The following is a 26,683-nucleotide window of genomic DNA, read 5'->3' as shown; positions in this document are numbered from 1 at the left end:
GTAAGGATCCTTTAAGGATGTATTTATTAGAAACTTGAGGCACTGATTTTCAGAAAGGCCGCGCGCGTTACAAAAGATTGGCAGACCTTTCTAGTGGCCTGGCAACCATGGTTAAACAAGGACGAATTGAGGAAACTACCCTTTGTTCGGCGTCCTCCAAAAACGTCGAGCAAAAATTGTCGCCACTGCTGCCCGCGCTGGCGTCTCAGTCGCGCCAGTGTGCTTCCGATACGTTCTTTGGTGGGAGGTTATTACCACACTTTTTTTTGTTGCTTCGAATATTATCGCCGCTGCTGTCGTCTTTGTTGTTTCATTAGAAGATGCAAGTTTACGCCGTTTTAATTTATGCTATTAATGAAAACTCTATGAACACCCCTTTTCAACAGAACAAACAACAGCAGACTGTCTTCTGTAAAACGCAATGACAATAGTGGCAACATAAACAATATCTAATCTAGAGGAATCGCAACAATTGCTCTTTCCCTTACCCGATTGGGTAAGACCCTACATTAGCTTCTGCTACGTCTATAGGTAAATGCGCTCGTGTATTAAGTCAGTACACCCAACATCACCAGTGGTCAAACACCAGTAAAATTTCCCTAAACCTATTGGACAGAGCCAACTGATCGGTCTCATGATAGCAGTGCGCGAACAGGCAGTTCGACGCTGAACAACGCTTATTACTCTCCACAGGTATTAATGGAATATTTGTTAAGATATACATTCAGTATCAACAATACATTTAACGTTAAAACTATAATAGACATTAATCAAAATAGCAGGGTTTCAGAAACTAGACGATCAGCTCTGATCACATTTTACTATGCTCATCATTATGTGGATTCCAATATATTCTTGATCTTCGAGGTTAAATACTATAGAACAGTGGGCATTTCTTTTGTTTTCTCGTCAGGTTGAACCTGTGGATGAGAATACCAACAGGCCATTTCGACATCACTACAAGGTAAAGTTCGGTCCTGATGCACCGTATGCACCAGATGCACCAGATGCACCGTAACATAGGCATGTATCTTAGTAGTTGACACTTTTAAGGACAAGTATTGAGTGATTATAATGCTACGCTCACTTTTATCATTAAATTTTCTCATGTTTCCAGTTGCAGCTAAATTTTCCAGTGTTCCTCCGAGCTACATGATCGTAAAACCGGCAGCCATAGAAGTCGAACAACCGCTCCCAAAGAATATTCTTTTTAATATATCCTTATTGAAACACGTGAGAACTTTTGCTCTCAGCGCTAAAGTAGCAATATAATATGCTATTTGAAATTAGGTTTCCTTTTATGATTCTATATATCTGTATAAAATGTTAATTATAATCTTAGTAATTCGTCCCCAGTTCAACAATTTCTAGCGTTTTCTTTGAAAACACTTTTGCGAAATATGTATGAATCTGATAAGTCTTGTAGCTCGTATTGCGACTTGTTGAGACCCACGATTTTGTTCAGTCAAACTGCTATTTATATCCACAGTTCCCCTCAATCTAGCTATGTACATACAAACGACATTCGCCACGCCTGGTTTGTCGTCGACAAGTAATGTAAACTTAATTAACTTAATTTGGTCCCATTTAAATAGCAAATAATTATCTTAAGACCTTGACCTTAAGGCTTGCATAATAATAGTTCAAGAGCATTGGATAGGTTGCCAATGGCTCAAGAGGAGAATACTCGAATACCGGTTGATCTGTGGTAATGCCCATAGCATAGATACATTCTACGACACGCGGAATCAAGAGGTGATACAATCGTTTATCTTATCAGTGCCCGTTACTGTAATCATCACTTTTAATGTTCGAGGATAAAATTTTAAGTCCATTTTATCGGCAAACGTAGCGCCATTTCCAATAATCAGTGAACGACGATTTTTCTAAAGGGGTAGCCGATTTTTCTAAAGGGGCAAATAGGTAAGTACTCGTAAATTCAGAAATAAAACACCCTTAGGGTAGTTGCAATGACCAATCTAGAAATTTATCGACGGTCTATAATTTAATAAACGTGGACTTTACGCGGTATGTAGATGTTTTTTTATATTACCTCTTGTTGAAAGGCGATCTGGCTGGGCTTTTATATAATATATTATTCAGAGTGTGCGTTCAGCATTTCCGTTTAAAAGGTGTTCGTTGAAAAAAAAATTATTACCTATCCTGTACGATCTAACTGAGCACCTTCACTTGTGGTTATGAATATTTATTTCATCGTGTTCCGCTTTGTTTAAGACGCATATTGGGCGCTATTAGAGTTGGATAATTAAGAATCCATTTTTAATAGCTTTATTAACGATGAAATTGTCTGTGTCTTCTGCGAATAATGTTTTTTTTTTAAATTTAATTTAGAATTTCCATACTCTTTGTATTTTTCTAATAGTAGATTTTATAGACGATTTATAGAGCACCTACAGAATGTGAAGGTATACAGTTTTCAAGTTGGTTAATTATACTTAACTTTTGATTTCCTTTAATTTAAGGACGTTTCCAGCCACCTAGGAGGTTTTTTATTGACTTGAAAGGAAAAATTAGATAAAGCAAATGAAAATAAATAGACCGACTTACCCCTCTCATTCTAACCTTTGCCTACATCATACCAAATCTATCATAATAGAGAAATAAGCTGTAGCTTGGTTTTTCCTACCAAAGCAGTGGCTCAGCAATTCGAAACAAAGGTGTCGCTAGCTTCGGTGATTTATAAACCATACTACGCGGGCTATTTTCAAACCAACTCATACAGCGATGAGCAAAGAACGGCCGATACCATTTAAATAGCTATTAATACTTGCCTTAATGTATATTGTAATAGTACTATGTTATTATTATGAACGATATGTGGCTATTAAAATGAAGGCAATGGCAAGCCGGCAAGGAGCTAATATTCGAAACAGTGTTAGGCAGAATAAGTAGTCTATGATTGATCCGAATCATTTTAAACACTCTCTGCCGTTGTTTTGTTGTATCTAAGCAAAAGCAATTTATATAGCTCGCTGGCGTTAAACACTCCACGACCTATAACGTTATCGCACGCAAACTAAATATATATTAAACTAAATATAAATATATATAAATTGTAAGAATCGATGTCACCAATACACTTTTGCTACACGCGCCCTTATAATTACCTAAGGCACAGGAACAAGAAGTTGTTAATGTTGTTCATAGAAGTTTAACTAGACAGTACTAATTTATTAGACTATCAACTAGAGACAGACTCAATAAAAAAAAAACTGCCTTGGTGAAATCTATAAATAAAAGAGGAAGTTTTCTACAATCAGTAAGAAGGAAAGAAGGCTGACAATTTGGTCCTCGTGTCAGGCTTGTCCAACCTTGTCTTTGAAATAAGCTTCGTTTAATATACAGCTAGGCAGAAGTTTGCAGTAGAACACCAGTAGCATTCGACCAAGTTATTTTTTTTTATCAAATAGTCAAAAAGAACCTAATCAAAGAACTATTTGCAACATAAAATTGCGATCGGTTAACCAGAACTCATTTATAATTAAATAGTGCCATACATTCGTTTCAGACTGGCTGAACACCCCGAAAAACAACTGATTAAATAAATGTGTAAAACAGACGCTGCCGAAGCACTTCTACCAAGTATATAGTAAAGGAACAAACCCGTTTCGAACATGTTACCTAAGTTCCTGTTGGCTTTAGATTATGAGAAAGTACTGATATCGCTCTTAGTAGATGGAGTACATCCGGTTCCAGACATAACAGCAGTTATCCAGCCAGTGCGACACGACTTTTTTTGCTTGTGATTATGATGATTATATTGGCGTGTCTCTGGCTATCTCTTTGTAGCCTTACGTTGCTCGCCACAAGGTGCCATAATCAGTCCGTAATCTACAGATCAACACAATGCTAGTACGGATCAGCGTTGTATCTCCCACTCATTGATCTAGCAGCTAAACCTGACAAGGGGTTGAATTGGTCTTGCCGAATTATTACTGCCGATTGCAAACCTAGTGACTGACACACGTGGCCTTCAGGTTGTCCCTTGAAGCCTGTGCACATCGCTGGACGCTCGCGTTCAGCGTCCGTTCATTCCTTGTAGCCGTTCGTTGACTACATCGAACTAAATTAATAATTTCTCGCTTTCTCTCTCTGTTCACGATCTCTGCTTCGTCTATCGGTCGCGTGACCTCAAAATGGCGAAAACGTCGCGCTTCAGAGAGAAGTAAAGATACAAAGATTTGTATTCCCAGCCAATGATTATCACCGATACACGTGAAAGTATAAAATTCGTGTGTGTGTGTGCATACACATGCAGCCCTTCTCGTGATATCCACTATCACATAGTCATATACGACCGAGGAGAACTCCATATGAAAAGTATCGGCCTATGTTTATCGTTTGTCGTTTTTCAGCCATGAGACGTGTATATAGTACGTGCTCCGCGTGAACTTTGATTTGTTACAGTGTAAGATCTCCTCCCTGGAGAGTGTTTCTTTTATTGCAGTCTGTTGCATTTGTTCTAGTTCCTAACAAAGAGAACGGAGCTCTCCAGTGTAAGTGTACGGAACACGGAACGCAAAAAGATTTAGAACAGATCCTATTTTTCATTGGTACCGCAGTCTAAACCTCGGCTGCGGCCAGCTTCCAGCGACTTCGACGGAGGAAAGCCTCGGTGTTTCAAGGTGGCACTGGTCCGGATAATGGAAGCGTTTGACTTTAACAGCAGCGTACCTTATGCCACCTTTCTATTGCATACAGCCACAAACAGTCGGATGCGTACCAAACACCTCTTAAATGCATCTACGTTTGAAACCAACGTGAACGTATTTCACTTTATGCAGGGGCCAGGCATCTGAAGCAATGTCTAACGGCTTGACCATTAAACGTTAAATTCAAAAGACTTTATTTAGTTACTAGAATTCTTTTCTGAGTCAAGATAAGCCCACCGTGTGATTAGTTGTGCTACATCCGCTGTGGGCGCAGCGTTTGCTTTCAGTTGACATGAATGTAATTTTCTTACGAGCTATTCCATCACTTAGCATATATCGATATGCGAATACTGTGAAAAACGCATCCATACAACGCCACTGTGTCTCCGAGAGGGACGGTCTCCCCCTCTGGACGGCAACGGACACACGCCTAAACATTGATGATGTTACCCACAACTAGATACGCCCACACCAACTGCTGTACTACAAGTAGCATTGCGTCGCCGCTCCGCTCTTCGCCGTCTCCGGACAAAACGGCATAGGTACTAGATGTGATACGACAAAACAAACCATAGAAGCCGAGTAATCAGGCCGGAACCCCTATAACCCCTTTTTCTGATTTCTGGTGTCTTTTGTGTCAACTCATTGTTATAATTTACTTTTGTTGCATGATGATATACAGAATCGTATAGAGCTGGTAAACAGCTAAGTTAAAGGTGTCCCATTCGAAACGTTCTGGTCCAAACTAACAAAAACACATCGACACGTCAAAAACGTCGACACGCTCAGGCTCTTAGCGACGGCAGCAGGCCTACTTGTACTGGACAAAGGGGGCTTACGTATATACGGGCGGACCATAACTCACAGTGAGCGGATTCGAACTCACTTAAATACGGTGTACTCTTAAATTCGGCTTGACCTGGCTCGAGGTCCGCTGACCTCGAAGACCCCCTTTCGCCGTTCAGCAGCTTTGTACGTTCTTCATTTTATCGCCATTCAAGGCTTTAATGCAGCACCTTAGATCCAGAACTAGCCTCCCAGTGTCTTGTTTACCACCACTGGAGTTCCGTTCTCACATTAGGGCTTGATCCATAACACGAGTTGAACCGAACAAATTACAATTACAATTAACCATACTACAAAGTTACTCATGCTTCCTTATTGCGTATGTACTATCACGATACGGTTTAACTTACCCAAATATGTGAACCGACTAATTGATTGGGAGATTATTACTACGATGACTGATATTTCACATGAAATATCGCGTTATATGAGAAAAAAGGACTAAAGACTGAAAAAAATAGGCAACGTTTCTCCAGTCCTGCTTTTGTCGTTGTTGTTGTTGCTGTTTTTCTACTTATAACTATCCTTGGCCACACATTGCACTTCACATTCACATCATAATGCCGAAAAACCTTTTTTCTATGGTGACTGAAGACTTTAGCTGGATGATGAGAGCGAGTCGATTAATCCTGCTCTTAGTCGCCTCCGGCTGTGGGCGGTAGCGATAGTGCTGATGTATCCAATGCAATAGTCTCGTTTGGACCAGGCCCGCCCTGCTTGAACCCACCAGTCGATCGGTGGCACAAGAGGGGGGCCTTCTACTAACGCACTAATTTACACACTTACGCTAGATCGATACTGAAAACTCCGCCGCTGTCGCACGCTTCATACGCCCGCAACTTGCACAACCCTTCTCGTCGACGTCGACACTTCGGCCCTCGCGAATTCGTGTTTCGCGCCGTCCTTCTGTCAGTCCACGACCTACCGACAGAGACAACCTACCCCCGTCGTCTTGCAGGCGCTTTGACGGCTTTTTAGCCAGTCGTAATTTCAGCCGCAAAACCCGCACTCAGCAGCATTGAGCACTCCTCAGCTTCCACGACCCGACTCTATTTGGCCCGTTGAACAGGGCCAAGTTTTTCTTTTGGCCTTTCGGCTCTCGAAGCGACGCGGCAGCCGCGGCTGCTCAACTAGCAACACAACCTCAATCACATCTAGACATACTCTTTCGTTCTGTGGCTAGCAGCAGCGAGGCGAGGAGACGGGCGCTTGCCGCCTCCCTACCAGTCGGCCAGCCGACTCTGGCGGTAGCTCGGGACTCGACGAAGAAGCCGCAGGGTGGCCAGTTTGTACCGCTGCTGGCATTGTGTGTATCGGCCTCACTGCTGCTGTTCCCCAATGCTCCTGCAACAGCAGGAGCGGCGGTGGACTCCTCTCTCCGCACCAGCGCGACTGCCACTGGCAGTGCGCTCCGCTGCCGCTCTAGCAGCTCCTCGGTCGGACAGGCTTGTCGCGGCGTCGCTCGCACAGGAACAAGCGTACCACAACCAGCAAAGAGACGATAATCGCCGAACCTACGAGTAAACCAATCAGGTGTATACACAGACATACGTGCAGCAGAACGCTATTTGACCACAGCAGCTTTGCAAGTCGCAGCAGGCAGAGAATATCAGACATACAGACGGACAGAACGACTCTCGTAGAAAAGAGGAGGGAAAGAGCGCGCCTGTAGGCTCTCCGTAACAGGGCCACACTTTTAGCAGCAATTTGGGAGAAGCCACAGCATCGCGCGCACTTCACAGCATACGATCGGGCAGTCAGTCGGAGCATCGCATAGAGCAGCATAAAACAAGCCAATACAGACCGACATGAATAGCGCTGATGGCCAGACAGCGGGCCAGTAGACGCCATCTTTGAGGGAGAGGTCGCCAACCTCGGCTGTTCCTTGGCCTATGTGAACCAACCCTACGGCACCGAGGGCACATCCCAGGTGGTTTGGTGGGACCACAATGGATGGTGGCGACAGCCGCAGCGGCAGTACATTTCTCCACACCTATCCTAACCTAAAGGTCCGAACCTAGCCCAACCCATCCAGCAACGGCTACGGCAGCAGTAGCTTGTATTGACAGCGTGAGGGTATAAATCTTGGCTATGAGGAGGAATTGTATAGCTTTGACTCTCTGTTGACTCAGAGCAAGCGAAATTTTGTCTAGTAATTTCGCTGTCTTCCGGTCTGGGAGTTTTCAACTGCGTCCTACCAGATTGTACATCGCGTAGAGAAGCAGTGGTCCGATCGTTAAGTTTACTTGCCAGTAAGTTGTTTGGGTTTCGAACTAACGGTCGGTGGACATTATCGGCGCGGGTGCTTTCGATTTTTTGTCGGTTTGTATCGCTTCTTTACTGGCGATTATTAGAGTGGGCTTGAAAGCGCCCAGAATCGTTTGACAGCGAACTTAGACTGCCTACCCCTATGCTAGCGTCCCAAGAGGTGTATTACGAGAAAAGGCTAGAGAGAGCAGATAAGCAGAGTTGGTAAAAATAACAGTTTCACTTAGCCATATCGATATTGCTGCCTCAGATGGTACCGAAGAGCCACTCATTCGCCAAGTTTTTGTGGTAAAACCACGCGGACTATGCAATAGTATTCGAATTCAAAATATATATGAGGGATCGTAGCCATACCGATCAACGTAGGGTTGAATGCATATATGGTACCTTCTCAGGGTTTGTGAAAGTCGACTCAAAGCTATGCCTTCTGTCGCCTAGCCCCTTTTGCCGTATCTTTTGCTATTGCTATTGCTATTAGACGTACATACAGCACTGCACGAGAGCAGACGACAGCAAATTGGGTGCCGGCGAGACAGTGCACTACCATTTAACACAACTGTGTTCGGGACACAATTGTCGGGTTCAATTCATGTGCCTTATAGCAAACTGACTCTATGCCCCCCAACGAGCAAATGCCCGCTGGTAATCTGTTACTAACAATAAAGAGTCAGAAACACTGTGTCAAGCTTCTGCTTTTTTTCCAACAAAGGGCAAACAGGGTCAGTAGCTGAGAGGGCCAATCATATAAGAGATTAGGATCCGCTGTTCAGACAAGTGCCGTAAGACAGAACCTTGCTACACATTAGCATCATGTTTCGAGGTTGTGTCAATCCCAAAGCAACGAAAACCCGACGATAACCATCAATAATGCCTTCAACTGGTTAATGTATTATGGTGTAGAGTTCTAATTAGATAGCTTGAAGGTCACACACCTCAAATAATATAAATCGCATCGGGTCGTCGTTAGCGTCACGTGAAAGTTGTAGAAAATGCGTTTAAATTTTGGAATGCTATTAATCAAATTGAAAAATGTCCGCAAAGATTCACTATTTTATTACGATAACGACGGAGATGCTGCCTAGGGCCAAAGAAAGTTCTGCTCGAGATCTGTCAGCGAAAAGAAAGGCCCAAAGATGGTCCTGTCACTTTCCTTCTGTAAACCATGAAAGATACTGCTCGTAGTGATCCAGCCATTACAGACAAAGTTGAATGAGACCGATACGTCGATAGTCACCATATCGCCAAAAAGCATCTACCAAAAACTGGCTACAAAGAAAGCTCGATCTTTGGGTGCGACTCGAATTGACGCAAAATATTTTTTTGATCGTGAGTCTATCTGCAAAACTTTATGAAAACGTAAAAAAACGAGACAACGGTTCTGAAGAGATTGATCAAGGGTAAGGAAAGGTAAATCGCACATGTAAGTTATGTACAGATAAAAAATGTGCTTTACAATCTGTGCCAAAGCCCACGCTGACAAGAAAGAAGGTGAGCCTATGCTTAGCTAGCTGGCAAAAGTTAAGAAAACTTATACGGGGAATTTTGATGCACTTGCCTTATAACCCGGACCTGGCACCATCAGACTGCCACCTGTTTCGGTCTCAATGGTGTTAACTTCAATGTAGGAAAAAAATATTTGTTACAGTTTTTCAACTAGAAGCTGTAGTTCTAAGGTGATGGGGTTACCATGTGCTCAGCGAAATAACAATGATCAAAATGGCGTATATTTAGCTTGGTAATATTATTTTAAATTACGAAAATCTTTGCTTAGAACTCCCAGTACTCAAACGACACTCGCAATGCTTTGCTCTTCCTGCGGTTGTCATTTTTTATAAATTATGATATGTCAAAATTTTGTTTAGTCGGCCGTTAACAAATTTCTATTCACTATTGGTATCTTTTCTTCAAGGCGAAAGCGACAATTCTTTGTGTCAAGCACTTTATTATTAAAGCATAGATTAAAGTATATAAAGCAGAGGTCCAATACCTTTAGTAAAGCCTTGTCTCTATGAAGGATATATGTTTCAAGAATTGTATGAAGAACACGTGGCACCTGACTTGTCATTGGGTTCCAAAGCCAATAATGAGACACTAAAAATTATCCGACTAGATACGCAGCCATGCATTGTGGGATGACCGTACGGCTTCTGAACGACTACTAATACTAAACCAAGATAAAACTTAGGTCAAGTACTATCTATACATATGTAAATCTAAGTTTGACACGGAACTTACGTCTATCTGCGTAGCCTCATTCCCAACAAAGACAGGCTACGAAAATAAGCGACGATTAGCAGTTCTGCCTTTATTTCGAATAGCGAAGATCAAAACTAGTAAATCTTATCGTTTCTTGTCTTTCAGCTACTGAGGTGCGAACGAGTTATTAGGCAGTTATTTAGCAATCTCATATATTACAAGAAGGTATCTCTTACAATTGTTTTTTTTTATATACATATGTTTTTATTTGGATATTTTTACATAGGCAAAACGAAAGTGTTGACCGTAAAATCATATCATAGGTATAGGATGAAGCATTTAAATTCGGATGGAGGGCTTTGGAGGGCTGTTTGACACATAGTAGGCGTTCGCTATTTTTGATGCCAGAGAAAAGCCACTTCTTTTTTGAACAAAACCGCAAACTCGTGATGACGAAAAGCAGTGCGTCCTTTCCGGAAGTTAGGCAAAGGTCGGCTGCTATTTATGCAGAACAAATCCCAAACGAGACTGTAAACTTCTTTTTATGTTCAGAGTCGACGGTCTACGAAATTGGTAGTTCCTACGCATCTTCTTCGGAAAAATTCGAAGAAGATTTTTAGGAGGCAAACCGGAAGATTTTCTATAGAGTTTAAATTTTAAGGGTTTGAAAATTTGTCAAGATGCTTCAGTAATCTATTGATAAAGGAATATTTTTAAGATGACTAGTAAATAATTTACGTCTTGAGTTCAAGCTGTAAGATGAGTGACGGTTACATTTAATAAACATGAATTCCAGAAATTACGCACATTATAACAGTTCCCTTTCCTCTCTCGGTAAGGGAAACGCGACTCGTGGATGAGTTAGCTCAGCCTCATATAACCCGAATTCACACCGCGCAGCAAAATACCTGCACTGTAATACACACCTGCAATATAGACGAATCCTGGGATTTTCTAACTAGACAGTAAACGATTATAAAGACATCGTCCACTCAAGCCATAGTCACAGCCCTATTGGAAAAGAAAAGCGTTTCCTCTTAGGCTTTGTTGAATGACTGCCTTCTTCGCATGGAATCATTAATGATCCATATAGCAGCGTCTCTAACCCATGTAACCTCAGCTTGTGGCGATATGGGGGGCCAACATCACAGGTACTTTTAATTAGTAGTTTTTTCAGAAACGAATGAGTTGAAGTGAGCGTAGTATACTAATACTGATTAATACACAAATAGTATAGTTTTTTTTCTGTCTCGTAACATCGGTTGTTTTCAACGGTAACGTTACACAAAATTTAACTTATATAGCGCCATTCTTCCAGACAATATCAGATATCTACATCTGTCAAGTGACTTTTCAATACTACGACATGGCTTTTACGATACATAGGCATATGCTAGAGCGTCAGTCCTGAAAGCGAGGTTTCTGCGAGCCTGATTAAAATGAAAATGATGCATGGAAGGTTTTCTTTTAGCCATTAGTCTATTATTAACTAATTTTTAAGTACGCAACTATGGGGCAGCAATGGTTTGCATGTGCTCTTTGATACTTGGACCGTATGTTAATCAGATACCAGAGCCTGTTAATTTAAAAAAATCAAGGTAACCACCTTTTCTGGCAGGCAGCAAAATGTCACCAGGTAGCCTTACCATGCCGTAAATGTAAGTGTAAATGATTCATTTGGATTTCTAAAGCTGACTCCTTTTTATCTACGCTTATTTTTCTGGAGATCAATACCGAATGATCAGACTCGACGCGATCAAACATATAAACTGGCATTATTCCAATGGCTATATGGTCAATCACGTTTTGCCCATGGATCAGAAAAGCACTGCCTGTTTCCGCCTCTTCAAATTTTGTTGTCTATTGCAAGCACCATTTCAGTTGGGAACACGAGTGTTGGGTAATGACTGAAGTAAATGAAGTCATACTAAAATTCATTTAGCTTGTTAGTTTGGATTTCCTTAATAAGCAATTTATGTTACGATGCTAATTATTGAAGAAAATCATTCAATTAGGGCTACCGTTACAGTTCGAGATTTGATTTCTCGCTAAAAAATAATTTATTATGGGATTATGGTACAAATAAACGGGGTTCTCGTTGCGTGGCCGAAGAGAAAAAGATGCGAGTTTGTCGGCATTTGCTGCATGGCGAGTTCCATTGAGTTTTTTTTAATTGACTTATCGCAGATAGCAGTCAGCTTCAACAACACTGCCGAGTAACGAAAATAATGAACCTTAGATCAATATCAAAAACGTCAATTGTGCGTTTTGTAAATTCGCAAAGGCATTGTTTACTACAAGTCTCCTGAATCTGACGAACGCATTACGGGATGAATCGACTCTAAAAAGCTGGAAAAAAGCGGCAACTGCACTGTGTAAGAAATAACCCGGGTTTCTCCTAACAAGAAGCCCCCTTAGTTTCAGTCAGACAGCCCTCGAGCACCCATCACAATGACCTAAAATACCATTGCACATTCGTTACAATATGAACCTTTGATGCACCCATTATATTCACCTGACGTCTTATTGAGTCTGATAATTCACCTGGTCTCGCAAGGCTCGACCATAGAATGTTTAGTAGGCCTCGAAACGCTTTTGAAGATCTTTTCATTTGTCGAAGCCGGGATGAAATTTTAAATAAGCTCTCAGTTTTTCCTCTCCCGGGTTGCAGTAGTAGCGCGTATATTCTAAAAGAAACTATTGCAGTTGAGTGAAAATTGATGTATCATCACTTGTCGAAAAACTGGCCAAAAACCTTTTCATTGAAAAAACAATTGTATCTATAATGCGAACGCTCGAGCTAATTAAAGTGTGAATAACTGGGCACGTCGACCCAACCACGTAAGTCCGTGCGTCCTATTCGGAATCAATTCTGAGCGAAATAATTTCAATGACGTTATTACATTATAAAAAGCATAATCAATTCACCTAAGCCAACCGACTCGATCCGTCATATTGTATGACAAAAATCGCACTTCAGGGTTCTGCATACAATTTATTCACAGATTACATAAATCGAAAAAAATGTGGGGATTTCCTATGCGATACAGAGAGTCATATATGGGCTCATCATAGTGGAACGGGCGGCTTTTCAATATGCCTTCCATCGCGGCATTTTATGCAGCATGCCACTTTTCAACAGTGTGTAGCGCGCGGTGCCCCGATAATCTTCGTCAGTCATTTGATGCAAAGTTATTTTTTATTGATAATATTTTATCTAGGAATATTTCACTAAAAATTATATAAAGGACGTGTGTGAATATACGTGTTAAACTAAAATATCAACGGAGGTGAAACGAAGGGTTCCCTCGAAAAAATCATCAAAATAAGCACATTATGTACTGCTAAAGTCACTCCAGACATATTTACCTTTGTATCAGCTTTCAAAGTTTAAATGATATAAGTCCTAGAGAACCTATGTATAAGATATACCCAGTATCATCGTATTAGTGAAAGAGACAACCGATTTGATGCTCTACTTGCCCACTGCGAGCATGAGCCTCTGAACTGACACGTTTCAGTCCTAAACACTCACGCATTTGTTTGTATTCATACCCGTGCGTATATTCAATCAATGGGTCACTTTCGTCTCTTTTTGGGATCTTGTTGTTGTCACAGATCGTGTTTTGGCTTAGTATTCTAACTAATTCCTATGTTCTCGGTAATTGTGTAGGCGACGGCTTCTCATCGTTGTAACGTTTAGTTTTAATAGCAGGCACCCTCTGTGACGTGTCCGAGCAAGAGGAATCCCACAAGTTTTGAATGTGTGTATGTGTTTGTCATCGTGCGACCCTGCGTGGTACACACCAGGCTGAATTTTAGCTTCAAGCAGCAAAAAAGTATGCTCCTTTCGCTTTAGTACTGCTGAAGGCTAAGTTACCTTTTTTTTGGCCAGGCAAATTAACAAAGAATACTCCAGTTGTTTGAACCGTTTTCAAAACTACCGATATGCTTTATATATATATATATATATATATATATATATATATATATATATATATAGATGCATGTAATAACAAACGCTATCACACATGTGCGAAATGCGCCTATGTATAAAGTTTTAATCACTTATTTATACATTTTTCGTACATGATCCGCTCCAAACATACAACCTATTACTACCCTGCTTGGCCTGAACTTAAGTTCTAAACCCAAAATCTTCGCACTTCGTGTATGATTCTGCTTCTCTGCGCGGTTATTCTTATAATCTCAATGTAGCCGTCTCGATACAGTTTTTTTGACAAGTTAATTTCGGTGAACCTGCTGCAGCGTTCAACTCATTCAATTACGTTACTCTATTATTACATTGGTTTCTCTTAGTTATTCCATCATACAGCTTCATTGCATCCGCTACTTTGATTCAGATATTTAATTATAGTGGTAAAATCATCCTGTAAGCTGCCGCGTCCCCTTGAGTCAATTATTTTCTGCCCTATTATCGTTGGGCCTTCGCTATGCTACCGTTGACTGCTTATTCTTTTGCTATATTAAAATGAAGTTATGTTAAGTTAAACTTCATTTCAACATAGCAAAAGGATAAGAAGTCAACGGCAGTACAGCGTAGATGTAGTTTCCATGCAAATATCAGACTGCCCGTGAAACCAAGTGGACCACTTGAGAGCATAGATATATTACAGAAATTTTTCATCGTTCCTTAGAGCAAATTACGTACGGTATTATTTTCGACAGCAGAAGACAAAAAACGGACTTTAATAAAATAATGAACTTCATTCTTAGGCTTAGTTAAGGTAGGGTTAACAAGCTTTGCATGTAGGCGATAACAAGCGTGAAAGCAAAAACCCCTAAAATTTACTAAAGCCATGTTTAAGATGGCCAGAAAATACAGCGATTTTTTCTCGTTTAAAAATACCAAAAGTAACAGAACTTAATACAACTAATCTAACTTGCCGTTTTTAGGGTTCAAGCCATATAGAAACATCTGCACTGAATTTGTTTGTGACTATGAACAAATCTAGCACTGAATTGTTGCAGATGTTACTCCCGCGTTAGGGCACTATTTGACGTACTGTTTCAAAAAAAACAAACAGGTGTCCAGCAGTCATCAAAAAGGAGGTACACTTGTAGACCTGCATGTAAAACTAAACAATCTTAGTCTATACAGGAAGTGTGTTCTGCACGCACTCATTGCCTATGAACCTGGAGGAGGCAATAGACCAGTGAATAGCGTTATTACGGATAACAGACCCGTGATTTTTTTTTAATATTAAATACGTTCAAGCCAGTCGAAGATGTGTGTGAGGAGAAATAGGTGGTGATATGTCCTTTTTAAAGGAATAATCTGACCGGACGTTGAACAGTCTTTTTTAAGATAAGCCAACCGCGTTCTTATGAAAGACCTTAAAGTAATATTTATTTTGTGTGTAAATCGAAACGCTATCCGAATTACTGCTGTTAGCCGATCTGATAACAGTTACCAACAAATTGCTTTCAATATAGGTGTCAATTCGAAATGAGGTAACACTAAAGGTCTCAATATTATAAATAATAAAGCGAAGCCCTGAGTCAATATAAAAGATAAAACAACGAATTGGGAGTGACATAATGTTTTGGACAGCTTATTTAATCTAACCGGATAGTGGGTATTTTGCTCTTTAGCTGATAACTTAAATTTCAAATGGCGAAATTTGCTTATTTATTTTTGTTTAATGGTTTTTTTTTTTACTCGTTTAAAAGGCGACCGCGAAAAGCCAAATTAATACACTGCACATAATACTTCGTAGCTAAGAAGACTCGTTCATGAATAAAACTGTGTACTTTTGAAGACGGCCCTTAAAAAGCCGATGAGGCTGGCGGCACACGTGTTTTTCTTATTTGTTTCTGTTTCATAAATTATCTTCACGTATAGATTATACGTGAGCTAAATATCACTCTTCGTGATTCGATATCCATTTCTGTCCACTGATCGTTAAACGATATGGAGGTCACGCTCTGATTCACATTACACTTTGATAAAGGGTTTGTATTTCGTCAATTCGACTATAGTGTTAGACCATGCCGGATGAAAGTACGAGTATAGGGGATAGATATTTTGCATCGACATGCCTTACATGGCTTCGCTGAATACCAGCAGATACATACATACATATAGTACACACGAAAATTTTGTCAACGTGTTAAATGGACGTACGGTCCGTCACTGCTATAATAATAAAAAAAAAAAAAAAAAAAACGTAAAAGCTAATAAGTTATGCTGACCAAATTGTATCGCAATGGTGCAGTCACTATTTGATGCTGTATTATTGTTACTTACTAGGCCCTGGGCCTCGCATCGTTGGGTCTTAATTGAAAACTGATTTAAATACTACTTAAAACTAAAGCTCGCAGGGATTACTTAGTGAATAGTAGTAATTTGTATTTTTCAAATTATCCTACACGAGTAAACGGTGATGATTTACCAGTGGCACTTGTTTAAGAAAATTTATGGTCGCTCGTGCTCGTTCTTTTTTTTTCCGCCTGTCTATCATCTCTGACTTCTTTATTACCGCTTTCTCGAATTGCGTCTAAATATATATTATTTCTTTAAATACTCTACGAAATTTACACCCGTTGCTCCACTAAGACGTCTCTATTTTTTTTTATCATTTGTTATCTGTCACTTATTTGAGGAACGCTGACCGTTGGTAAAGACCTTCTTTATCGCATTTAAATCCATTTAGCTTCGGTCTGTACAAAATGTCAAAAGGTATTCGCAATGCTTTCTCTCAACAAATGTCTCCGTTGCATAGCGCTGATCGATAGAGGAAGGTTTTTAGGTTACCTGTATTTTGGTTTCTGCCACGTTCTGGTTACAAAACGTCAGACGCTCCATTTTCCCTCTGATCCATGAACTAGCTAGGAAGCACTTTTTAACTTAGGTCCATTTAACTACGTCTGATGTGCCCCTACATATAAAGTACAACTTAGAAACAGGTGTCGAACCAAAGGTATGGTCTGAAATTAAAGCAACCGCAAACTTCCTTATATCAACAACAAGCCTTTGGGAACCGCGGTATGTCATTGTATTTGAATACGAAAAAAAGATAAAAATGTAAGTTATTATATGTTTTTTTTCTGGAACGGACAGCGTATTCTGAATGTCAGATTTCCATTCTAAGCCGGTATTCATTGTCATACTGGGTTGCTGCGCGGCTCAAATAAGTATTTTGATGATGAAAATTACGAGATGTGGGTCCGATATAAATAAAACCAGCCAGCAAATAAGCACACGTGTAATACATCCCGGCAACTATTTAACGAAAAGAAAAATAAACAGCTATAAGAATGGATTACATTTTTGATACTACAAAACATTAAAACTTAGCATTAGTTAAATAATGATGAAGGAGAACGATCGGGCTCAGAAATAACTGAAACTGGTCCAACCAATTAACTATTTAAACGAACGACCTATGACGAACGACAATGTTTTGGCTTGCTAAGGGTAACCTCCCATTTTTAGCGATTTTTCGCCAGACAAAATTTCCTAAAGTTAAAAAACTTAAGCAATCGCAGACCTTACATATTGTTCTCCGCACATTCGCATATCATTTTCTGCAATTTACATTTGTTTACGGTAACGCTTTATACGAATGGCTAACTACGCGGTAGATAACGGAATGACTAATCACGCTACTAGTTCGCGTAGCTGCATCCGATTTCAGGTCGGGTTGTTTTCGTTTCACATATAGATCGTTACCCCCGTAAAGTTGTCGCCCACCAAAAACCCCACCCATTTGAGCCCATTAGCAGCACAGGATGTAGCGTGAGGGTGAATCGCGTCCGTCCCACAAATGATAATAGTTGATTGCATTTGCGTTGAGTAGGACAGCCATTTTAGCTGGCCAACATAACAAATCCTAAAAAAAAAAAGCAAAATTATAATGTCAGAATCAGATATTGGCATTATTTGGCCACGAGCCACACAACGTGACGAGAAAATCGTTGGTCAGCAAAAAACGAGCAACACGAAATGAAATAGCGGTTAAGTAAAGAGAAAGACAGAAAAACAGTTCAGAAAATACGTTACCATCGGCGACGACACAAACGGCAAGGCCGTCACCAACAGCGAACGAACGTAAACGCTAAAATCTAATCTTCATCTGTAGAAGAATCTGTGAAATGTGGCAGGTGTTGGGTGCCTGTAACGGTAATTCAGGTCTCTGGTAGAAGCTTTGTTTTACTCTTAACTGTGCTTTTTTTTCTGCTATTGTTGTGTTGGGAAAGATACAAGGGTTCGACTTTCAGAGGGGAAGAGTGAGAGCAGTCAAACTTTTGCACGCAGATAGGCTACGCTATACATATATATATAACGAGCAGTGTCGGCAATGCTTAACAATACATCGGAGAAGGATTGAACAACCAAAGATTAACAATATGAAGTACGCGGTGAGTAAAAACCAACCCTAGAATTGGTTTCTCCTGGCCGAAAATGTTTAAGCGTGCATGACTTGTCTGTCCTATCACATAACACATTTCGAACGTCCTGGTATAAGCACAGGCAGACGGGATCATGTACAAGTTCTATTTTCATTCTCTTGCAGTGAACAGGGATGTCTAGCTCCATAATAATAAGTTATCAAACTTGCCGAACATCATGGCTATTACTCTTAGCAAAACCAGTTCATTTCGTTAGACGTACTTGTATAAAAATATAATATTTGCTATGATAAACACCCTGGAACATAGTCTGAAACTGTATTGCAGAGCTGTCTAGGCAAAATACGACTGTCGCTAGTAAAAAAAAACATTAGTCTAAATTGTCCAAAGCTATTTAGCGAATGGAAAAACTTGAATAGGGGTTACACCATTTATGCTAGAGTCCAGGTTTGTTGTTTGAGCATTACACCCAGAGCTTTTCAACAGCTGTATACACATGATCGTTACTACCATACCAAATCTCCTTATCGATGACTTGTTTAAGAACGTCGATAGAAGTATTCGTTAGGCCACCTCTTACTTTTTTACGATATCAAAAGTACGAGTATTTAAGTTGTGAGAATACGGATCTTAGAACTGTCACTCGATCGTTTTGCTGCAACGTCGATCTTGATTGAAGTACGGCGATGAGCTTCTACGTTCTCATTAGGTAGACACAGTGTAACGTTTTCAATTTCCGAGTAACGTTTCCAATTGTTGCTGTCGCCCTGCCGGAACTTAAAATATCTGGCAGTATTGACTGTTTCCTATTCCGGCAGTATCTGGTAAGATGCCGTGATATCTATTGCGAGCGCGAGCGTCAGCTTACGCCGGAATATACTCGGAACCGTTACCGAAGTCGCCTTCCGATCTCTTCAGGTCCATTTTCCCGCCTGATTCTTCTCTGATGGGCGGAGCACTCATGCGTCGTATACGATAATGTTGTGCTCCGGTTTTTGCTAGTAATAGTTGTGCAATTGTTTCTAAAATACACTGAAGGTGTTTCCAACTGTCTTGGACCTACCTTGTAAAGAATTTAATTCTTATTTCTTATGGTGTCCTTACATCGTCATACATATATTTCGAGGAATTCTTCATTATGCCGACAGCATTGTCCACACTGTTTCGCTCAAAGGACTAAACAACTTAGTTCTTTGTTTGAAGTTTATGGGTGTGGTCACCCTATCCATATCCTAATCTCCGTTTTCAAAATAATTGCACAAGCAAAAAACCATTGTTTTACTGAGAGTCTCCTGACTCACGGTGATCACTAATGTCCGATGTAATCTACCAGAGTTTTCATATTCGAGAACAGGAAGATTTGAGATTTTTGACACTAAACGATAATGTTGTCTCTAAGCGCTACCTTGTTTGATGACCCTCGGCTCAGAATTTTAGTTAGCTTTAGAGTTGATGCAATTATTTACCAGATTTGGCCTGTTAACGGTAAGCAGTTAGTTAAGCTATTTAAACATTTAGGCCCATTAAACAACAGACAGCTATAGTAAAATATTGCACATCCTTTGACAATTTGCCTGTGTTATGTGCTCTGAAAGAAGTATACGCAATAATGTTAGCTCTTCTCGGTTACAGCTTCCGTGAAGAGTAATCCGCATTGTCTAGTTTCTGCCGCATTTTTTAATCAAAAACCAAATTTCTGGCAAATGCCGAGACAAACTGCTTGACCAGGCGTTGAATGTTCAATAAGGCTAGGCAATACTCTAAATCATATTCATCGATTTGGCATACGGGTTCGCTGGGCATATTGAGCAGTGAACCCGTACATCAAACGCTCGAATAATCGTGTTGTAAACCAAGCTATTTGTCGCGGCTAATTTCGCCTGTTGTGTTGTGTCATAGAATCTTTTCAGGGTCATACGTGGAATATTGTCATGTTCTAATGTTGACAGCGGATGTCTTGTTAATTGTCCTATAGCTAAAATCGACAAATAGCCTGTTATTCTAAGGCTTGCGCCATATCCGTGCTGCAGCAAGAATTGTTCGAAGTCATACTGTGTGGACTTCGAAAATCGCTGCTTGTAGCGCATGCAAACACATAATGCCGTGTACTCCACGCTATGTTCCATAGTGAATCGTTTACGTTTATTTTCCTTCAAGTCACGGAAGCCACTAGATATTTATTAATTTTACAAAACAGACATCCCCTTGTACTTCGCCGCTGATTAAGAACAACTAGCCCCTTCACGCAATATTGACACTTTTGAACTCTTTAAAATAGTAAGCCATCCCTCACTTGCCCGTTCTACAACTGCTACTGAATAACTGCTAATGATCTCAGGTTGACGTTTTATAAAAATTTCAGCTTACTCTTATGCTTGCGGCCTTTGTCGGCTACACCATGGCTGGTGGCTCTCTCGGCCTTGGTGGAGGTTATGGAGGCGATTACGGGGAAGGTTACGGGGGCGGCTATGGGGGTGATTACGGAGGCGGTTACGAAGGCGGTTACGGACACCATCCTGTCGGCAGGGCATTCTCGTACGGGTCTAAGATCGACCACGGACATTACGGTGGAGGCGGTGGTCACTATGGAGGATATGCCGGTCTCGGTCTTGGAGGATATGGGTATCATGGTTAGCTGACGTTAAGACGACACAACTACCAGCCATTTCGTCTTCCAATTGTGTACAGTGTTTACCTAAACGCTGTATGCGGTCTTGGGTAAAGGGTGCGCATTGAAGATATATGCGATTACACTGAGAGGGATGTTAGGGGTAAAGGGAAGATCAGCAACCTGCAAATCTGATGTAAAAACCATCTCGCCTAACGCCAGTCAAATATTACAATGTTTTAATAGGGGCACCTTCTGGGAAAGGCTCGATACGTGAGAATGCGTAGTGAGAAGGAACGCAGCAAAAATATGTGAACATACTGAGCATCCGAGTCTCATAGAAGTGCCAGGAGTTTTGCAAAGATTCTGTGATGTAATAAGCTAAAACGATTCCACGTTTTTGCTTTGTTAATATGTGTAGATATACGCAAATATATAAATCTGCAATGAAATGCGTCTGTTTAATATATACGTACGCGTGGGCGTATGCGTCAAACGAAAACAAAAAATTACAATGAAGTAGTTTAAGCAGTTTTTAAAAACGATCGCATGAACATCTTCGGATTATTTCGTAGCTGCTACACCTATAACGTATAGTTAAAATACTAGTGAAATTGGAAAATGTTATTATTTGTAGAGTGTTTGGAAAAAACCTGGTATTCAAAAATAATTATATGCGTTTTTTAAAGCATGGCTGTGGGTATTAGCTTGTGAAGACAAAGTTATTGTTAGCTTCGATCAGGGTATCGCTTCTCAGGAGATTATAGCCTCCTATAGGAGAAACATCTGTTTCTTATACCAGATGTTAGTGCTTCTACTATGCTGACGATGCGTAGACCACATATCCATAAAAATAACCTCAAAACAATGCATGCTTCTAAAATATGTCGGCTAATATTTACGCCCGCTGATGTTTCTATGTATCTATTACAGAGACAGATGTCCTTTATTCAGCACAAACTAAAAGATTAAACAAATGAAAACACGCAAATTGAAGCTTCATATGACTTTTTTTTTCTTTAAAACTTGAAAATGCCTCTGAAAATCCTCTATTTTATTATGTATAAAGGTTTTCGCCTATTTTTTTTGAAAGATGCCGCAGTTACATTCATTGTTAATACTACGCCTGACTTAGTATGTCGGTATATCCCCAATCACATTGTGTACGACTTAAAAGCAATAGTGATTTCATTCGGATCATAGGAGAAGCAACGTTTAGTCGAATTTTTAATCAAAACTAGCACAGTGGTCGTCATTGATATTATATATTGACTAACTACTTGCAACCTTCTATGTAACGTCACTGCCCAATCGTAAGGAAGATCCTGACAACCGTCGCGATGATAAAATTACTTCTAATTTCCCCCTATGCATATACATGTACACCTATTTGACTTAACCCCTCGTCCATATTATTGAAATTACTACCATTATTATTTGCGGTATGACATTGTTAACCACATAGCCAAGGTTACACATCTGTTCATGGGACATTCGTATTTATCGTTCACCAAAGCTGAAGGTCATATTCTGTACACTCTGTATAAATAATGTGTACAAATATCTGAACGGAAAACTAATACGAGAACTTGTCAGGATAAAAGTTCCAGTTCGCCTTGTTTATTGAGTACTGATATTACAGGCGAACATTTTGTTAGTTTTATAGCCAATGCCAATTCTAATAAAGTTTTATTAATGTTAAAAACATTAAAATTATATATATATATTATATATATATATATATATATTATAGCAGACGTAGTAGATGTGTTGTTGACTAAAGCCGATTAAGAAGCCACAAATTTTCAGTGAAAAAAAAATAATGTTCGGCAAATGTTAGAAAAATGAGCGCCAGGTTTGAAGTCTGCGCAAAACGTCGCATTTAAATCATCGGAATAATTAGCTCGACTGCTCTCAACTGAGAAGGCACATGATTGCAGGTATATCAGGTTCATTAGCAAAATTATAATAATAACGATGTGAATATTAATTATATTCACATAGATGACGATCACAATCTCGTAACAATAGGTAACTAACTGGTTACCTAATGAAACACCGGCATTTCTTAAATACATGCTTGTTACACAGTTACTCTGTTCTTTGTCATCCATATCTCTCTCTCTCTTTCTCTCTAATACTAGATGCGGTTATTTAGCCCCGACGATGAGACGCGTTAACATGGTAACATTTGTGACAAAGATCGGCATTTACCAGTTTTTTTTGGCTTGACATAATGGGTGCCACAATGTTTTTGTATGCATACATAGATCGTTGAAATATACCTTGAAGACTGGGAAACTCTCTAAACTTTGGCGAATTGCGTTTTTTATCGTAACTATCTAACTTCCTATTTTAACGCTAAAATTGAATTGAAAAATCCATGACGCCACGCTTTGTATGCAGCTTGGCGTCATGGAAGGGGTCACTTGCTGCTTTCTGTATCTCTATCTAAGACCGCGTTTATCAACCATTACAAACCTAAACAGAAAATAAACAGTCACTGCCACAGGCAGCCGACATTGTAAGTATTGATCTTTTGTTACCGCAAAACCCTTTAGACGTTATTCTCATAGTTATTGTCGTCGTCCTTCGATCGACTTCTGTGCTCCCTTTCCTTTTCTACGATAAATACAACATCTACGATATACAACTCACGTTTCTGTTGTTTTGCAAAATATTCTCCACGATTGTGTTCCACCAGTTCATTAGTTGAAGACTGAGCCCAAAGTACGGTGTAAAAAAACTCGCATCATAAAAAAAAAACTAAAAATCGCAGACTTACACGATTTTTAATCGGCGCAACACCCCATAGAAACAAGGGTGTCGCTTGACTCGAACTTTTAGGCTGTCGACTATAAATAAGAGCATAATAAAAGTATCTGATATGCTGGCGTAACCAATTCAAGTTTCAAATGGAAATAATTAAGCATTTGACGGTGAATCTTCAAGGTTGACTGTTTGTGCTTAGTGGGAAATAACAAGGTCGCGTTATTTTTAGGAGAGAAACCGAATTTTTCGGAAATGAAAGGCGCTACACATAGTTTAAGGATTAAAAGCCCCATAGATGTATACCATATTCACAGCAAAATTTCACAACTTTATAGCCTTTTCAAAACTGCTAATTAAGTGACGACCTACTTCCCACGGGCGCTGATGCCAAACATTGATGACCTCGCTGGTCTATTTCATTTCATTCCTTTGAAACAGGGCGCTAATTAATAATTGTACCTACGGAAAGGTCTACGCTGCTACAATATATAGACACTTCTGGGGACACACTTATCACTATTTAGAGAGCGAACATCTACACTATCAGTTCGCACAATCAGTCACCGCTACTCATCATAACAACTTAACATTCGAGCGTGGTAAAATGTCGATGTGAGCAACCTATCGAACCAGTTTCAATTGTAATATTAAAGATACTTGACATCGTACCATCAAAACTCTCGCGACTCATTCGAAGATGTCGCAACAGAAGTAGTATGGGTATTGTGTTAACTCAGGCTGCAATACAGATATTTAATATCGTCTGAAACAAATCAAAAGCGTGCCTATATTCTGCAGATAATACTCGGATCTCACAGGGGCCTCTCTTGGACGGGAACGCTACCTGACACATCAGTTAGTGGTGATTCTTGTCCAGGAAAATTTGTCAGCTCATGCGAACGTCAAATGGGTGTTTCTTTCTTCTTGCTGCTACCACCGATGAAGTTTGGGTTGGTGACGATTTTGGTGCGACGTAGGTTTTGAAAACTTGATCCCTGCTCCCGAGAGACACACGTGCTGCTGGTCTGTGACGCCCTTCGTTGGATCATAGCTGTAAAGCTTACATTCTGTTCTCCGACACCGCTTTCACTTCCGGTAGTTACCTAAAGCAAAAAAAATGATAAAATACATTTAAAATAAATGGGTGCTTAGTTTGTCACTCGTACGTAACGAGTTTGTACGCAATAAACAGATACATTTTACAGATACAGTTGTTGCGGGAATACGCTCACTAGTTATGCGGATAACTTGCGGATAACCAGTTCGTTATAGCATGAACACTTTACTGTTGACCAATATCTTCAGGCCCTCATTGTGATTATGAACTCGTGAAATCTTCTATTTCGTTGCCGGTCATACTGACTATAAAGGATCCGAAAATTCTCATTTGCCAGTATCGAAGACCTACAATAAAGATTATTCCAAAGAGGTCGAAAATTGATCCAAAAATGTACCAAAAGATAATTTCTGAAGTCGATACTTGAGAGAAGCTGTTTCCTAGTTAATATCATCTATAGGATCGTTTATGTAGGCTAAACTTTTAATTTTTCAGAGCGCTGTAGATATTTTGCCTCTGGGCTGCGTGAAACCTTAATCAGCACACAGTTTAGATTTTGCATGGCATTTTTTAAGCGGAGGCTCAACAAATCTAAACGCGCTAATATCGTTCCATTCATGATCACTGTTAAAACATTATTGGGTAATTTAGAAAGTGAACCTTTGCTGATAACTTAAGATGTTTAGACTCAGAATCGGAAATATACACGACAGTTACAATAAATAAACACGCTCTCACGTGTATGAAACCTATAAACAAGCGCCACCCTGTCCCCGAACACCCTGAAAATGTTTTGAATTTTATAATCGTACTTGTTACACAAGTTTTAAGCGGATCGTTCGTACTAACCGACTCAGCAAAGCTATCTCTATTAGCAGGCTGTAACAGGGTCCTTGGAACCGCTCGCGGGGCAGCAGCCGTTGCACGTTCTAGCCGTTCGGTTCGTTCAGCTCCTTCGCCGCTGACGTTGCTTGAGGAGCTTCGTCCACTCTGGGAATTACCTCCGTAAGCCTCAATTAAAGCTGCCACCTCCTGATGGCCCGCTTTTAGCGCAACTCTTGCTGGTGTTCGACCACAGAGGTCGCTGTGATGGACATCTGCCCCGTGCGCTAACAGTACCCGTACCACCGATGCGTGTCCTTCTTGAGCAGCGATTCCCAGCGCGGATGCCCCCTGGTTGCATACGTGATTCACAGACGCGTCTTGTTCAATTAACAGGCGAACGACATCAGCGTGACCCTGCCATGCTGCTGATTGAAGCGCCGAACGCATCTCGCGATCAACAGCATCCACATGCGCTCCGCGACGCAATAGAAGGTCGACAACGTGAACGTGCCCTATGAATGCAGGAGAAACGATAATAAGAATATAGCAATTACTAATTAACGATGCGTTAGGATGGAAGCAACCTGAGCAACCGATTTCCTTAGCTGAGCAAAAGCACATTTTTATAACTGACCATGCCAAAAACCAGTATAATTGGCTATCTGTCAAATACCTTGCCATGCGGCCACGTGTAGCGCCGTGCGTCCCTCAAGATCAACTGCTTCGACATCTGCCCCTCGACCGATTAAGTGTTCCAACATTGACACGTTTCCCTCTAATGCAAGAAGGTACAGGGTAGTTCGACCATCAGCATCCTATCAATATTCGGGAATTAATGAAGAGACAATTATTTCAAAAAAGAATGACGTTATTATAGTACATATCGATTCTACATTTACTGTGATTGATGTTTCAACAGGTGGGCTAATGCCGCTTTCATAAGGTACAAATCTGTTATATTTATTAGATGCTAGACTTATATACCTATGTTTTTTTGGTATAGCATTTATTACGCTGATTATATTACTACTATATTTGAAAATAGAAATCATAACATAAACG

General features: G+C 40.2%; 2 protein-coding genes across 5 annotated transcripts in view; one reads left to right on the top strand and one right to left on the bottom strand.

Moving 5' to 3' along the window:
* Positions 1 to 575: 575 nt before the first annotated feature.
* LOC111250997 (uncharacterized) lies at positions 576 to 21,963 on the top strand. 2 transcript variants are annotated; one of them, XM_086989711.1, is made up of 3 exons: positions 576 to 693; positions 914 to 1,023; positions 20,722 to 21,963. In XM_086989711.1, exon 3 carries the CDS (start codon positions 20,731 to 20,733, stop codon positions 20,992 to 20,994), a length of 264 nt encoding a protein of 87 aa, XP_086845837.1. In that variant the 5' UTR covers positions 576 to 693; positions 914 to 1,023; positions 20,722 to 20,730; the 3' UTR covers positions 20,995 to 21,963. The 2 variants fall into 2 exon arrangements, with proteins under 2 accessions (XP_086845837.1, XP_022662845.1); XM_022807110.2 differs by lacking the exons at positions 576 to 693; positions 914 to 1,023 and adding an exon at positions 18,074 to 18,368.
* LOC111250995 (uncharacterized) overlaps positions 21,959 to 26,683 on the bottom strand; it is a 20,599-nt gene continuing 15,874 nt past the window's right edge. For all 3 annotated transcript variants that reach the window (XM_022807108.2, XM_022807109.2, XM_086989710.1), the window contains 3 exons: positions 26,295 to 26,436; positions 25,646 to 26,133; positions 21,959 to 24,842 (listed from right to left, as the gene is read on the bottom strand). In XM_022807108.2, coding sequence (XP_022662843.1) covers positions 24,642 to 24,842; positions 25,646 to 26,133; positions 26,295 to 26,436 — 831 coding nt within the window. In that variant the 3' untranslated portion in view covers positions 21,959 to 24,641. The remainder of the gene's footprint in view (positions 24,843 to 25,645; positions 26,134 to 26,294; positions 26,437 to 26,683) is intronic.

Source organism: Varroa destructor, unplaced genomic scaffold (assembly GCF_002443255.2).
Source record: "Varroa destructor unplaced genomic scaffold, Vdes_3.0 BEIS01000005.1, whole genome shotgun sequence".
In the NCBI taxonomy this organism is placed as follows: Eukaryota; Metazoa; Arthropoda; class Arachnida; order Mesostigmata; family Varroidae; genus Varroa; species Varroa destructor.
Note: the sequence above shows the minus strand (reverse complement) of the source record. Positions and strands in the feature narration are given on the sequence as shown.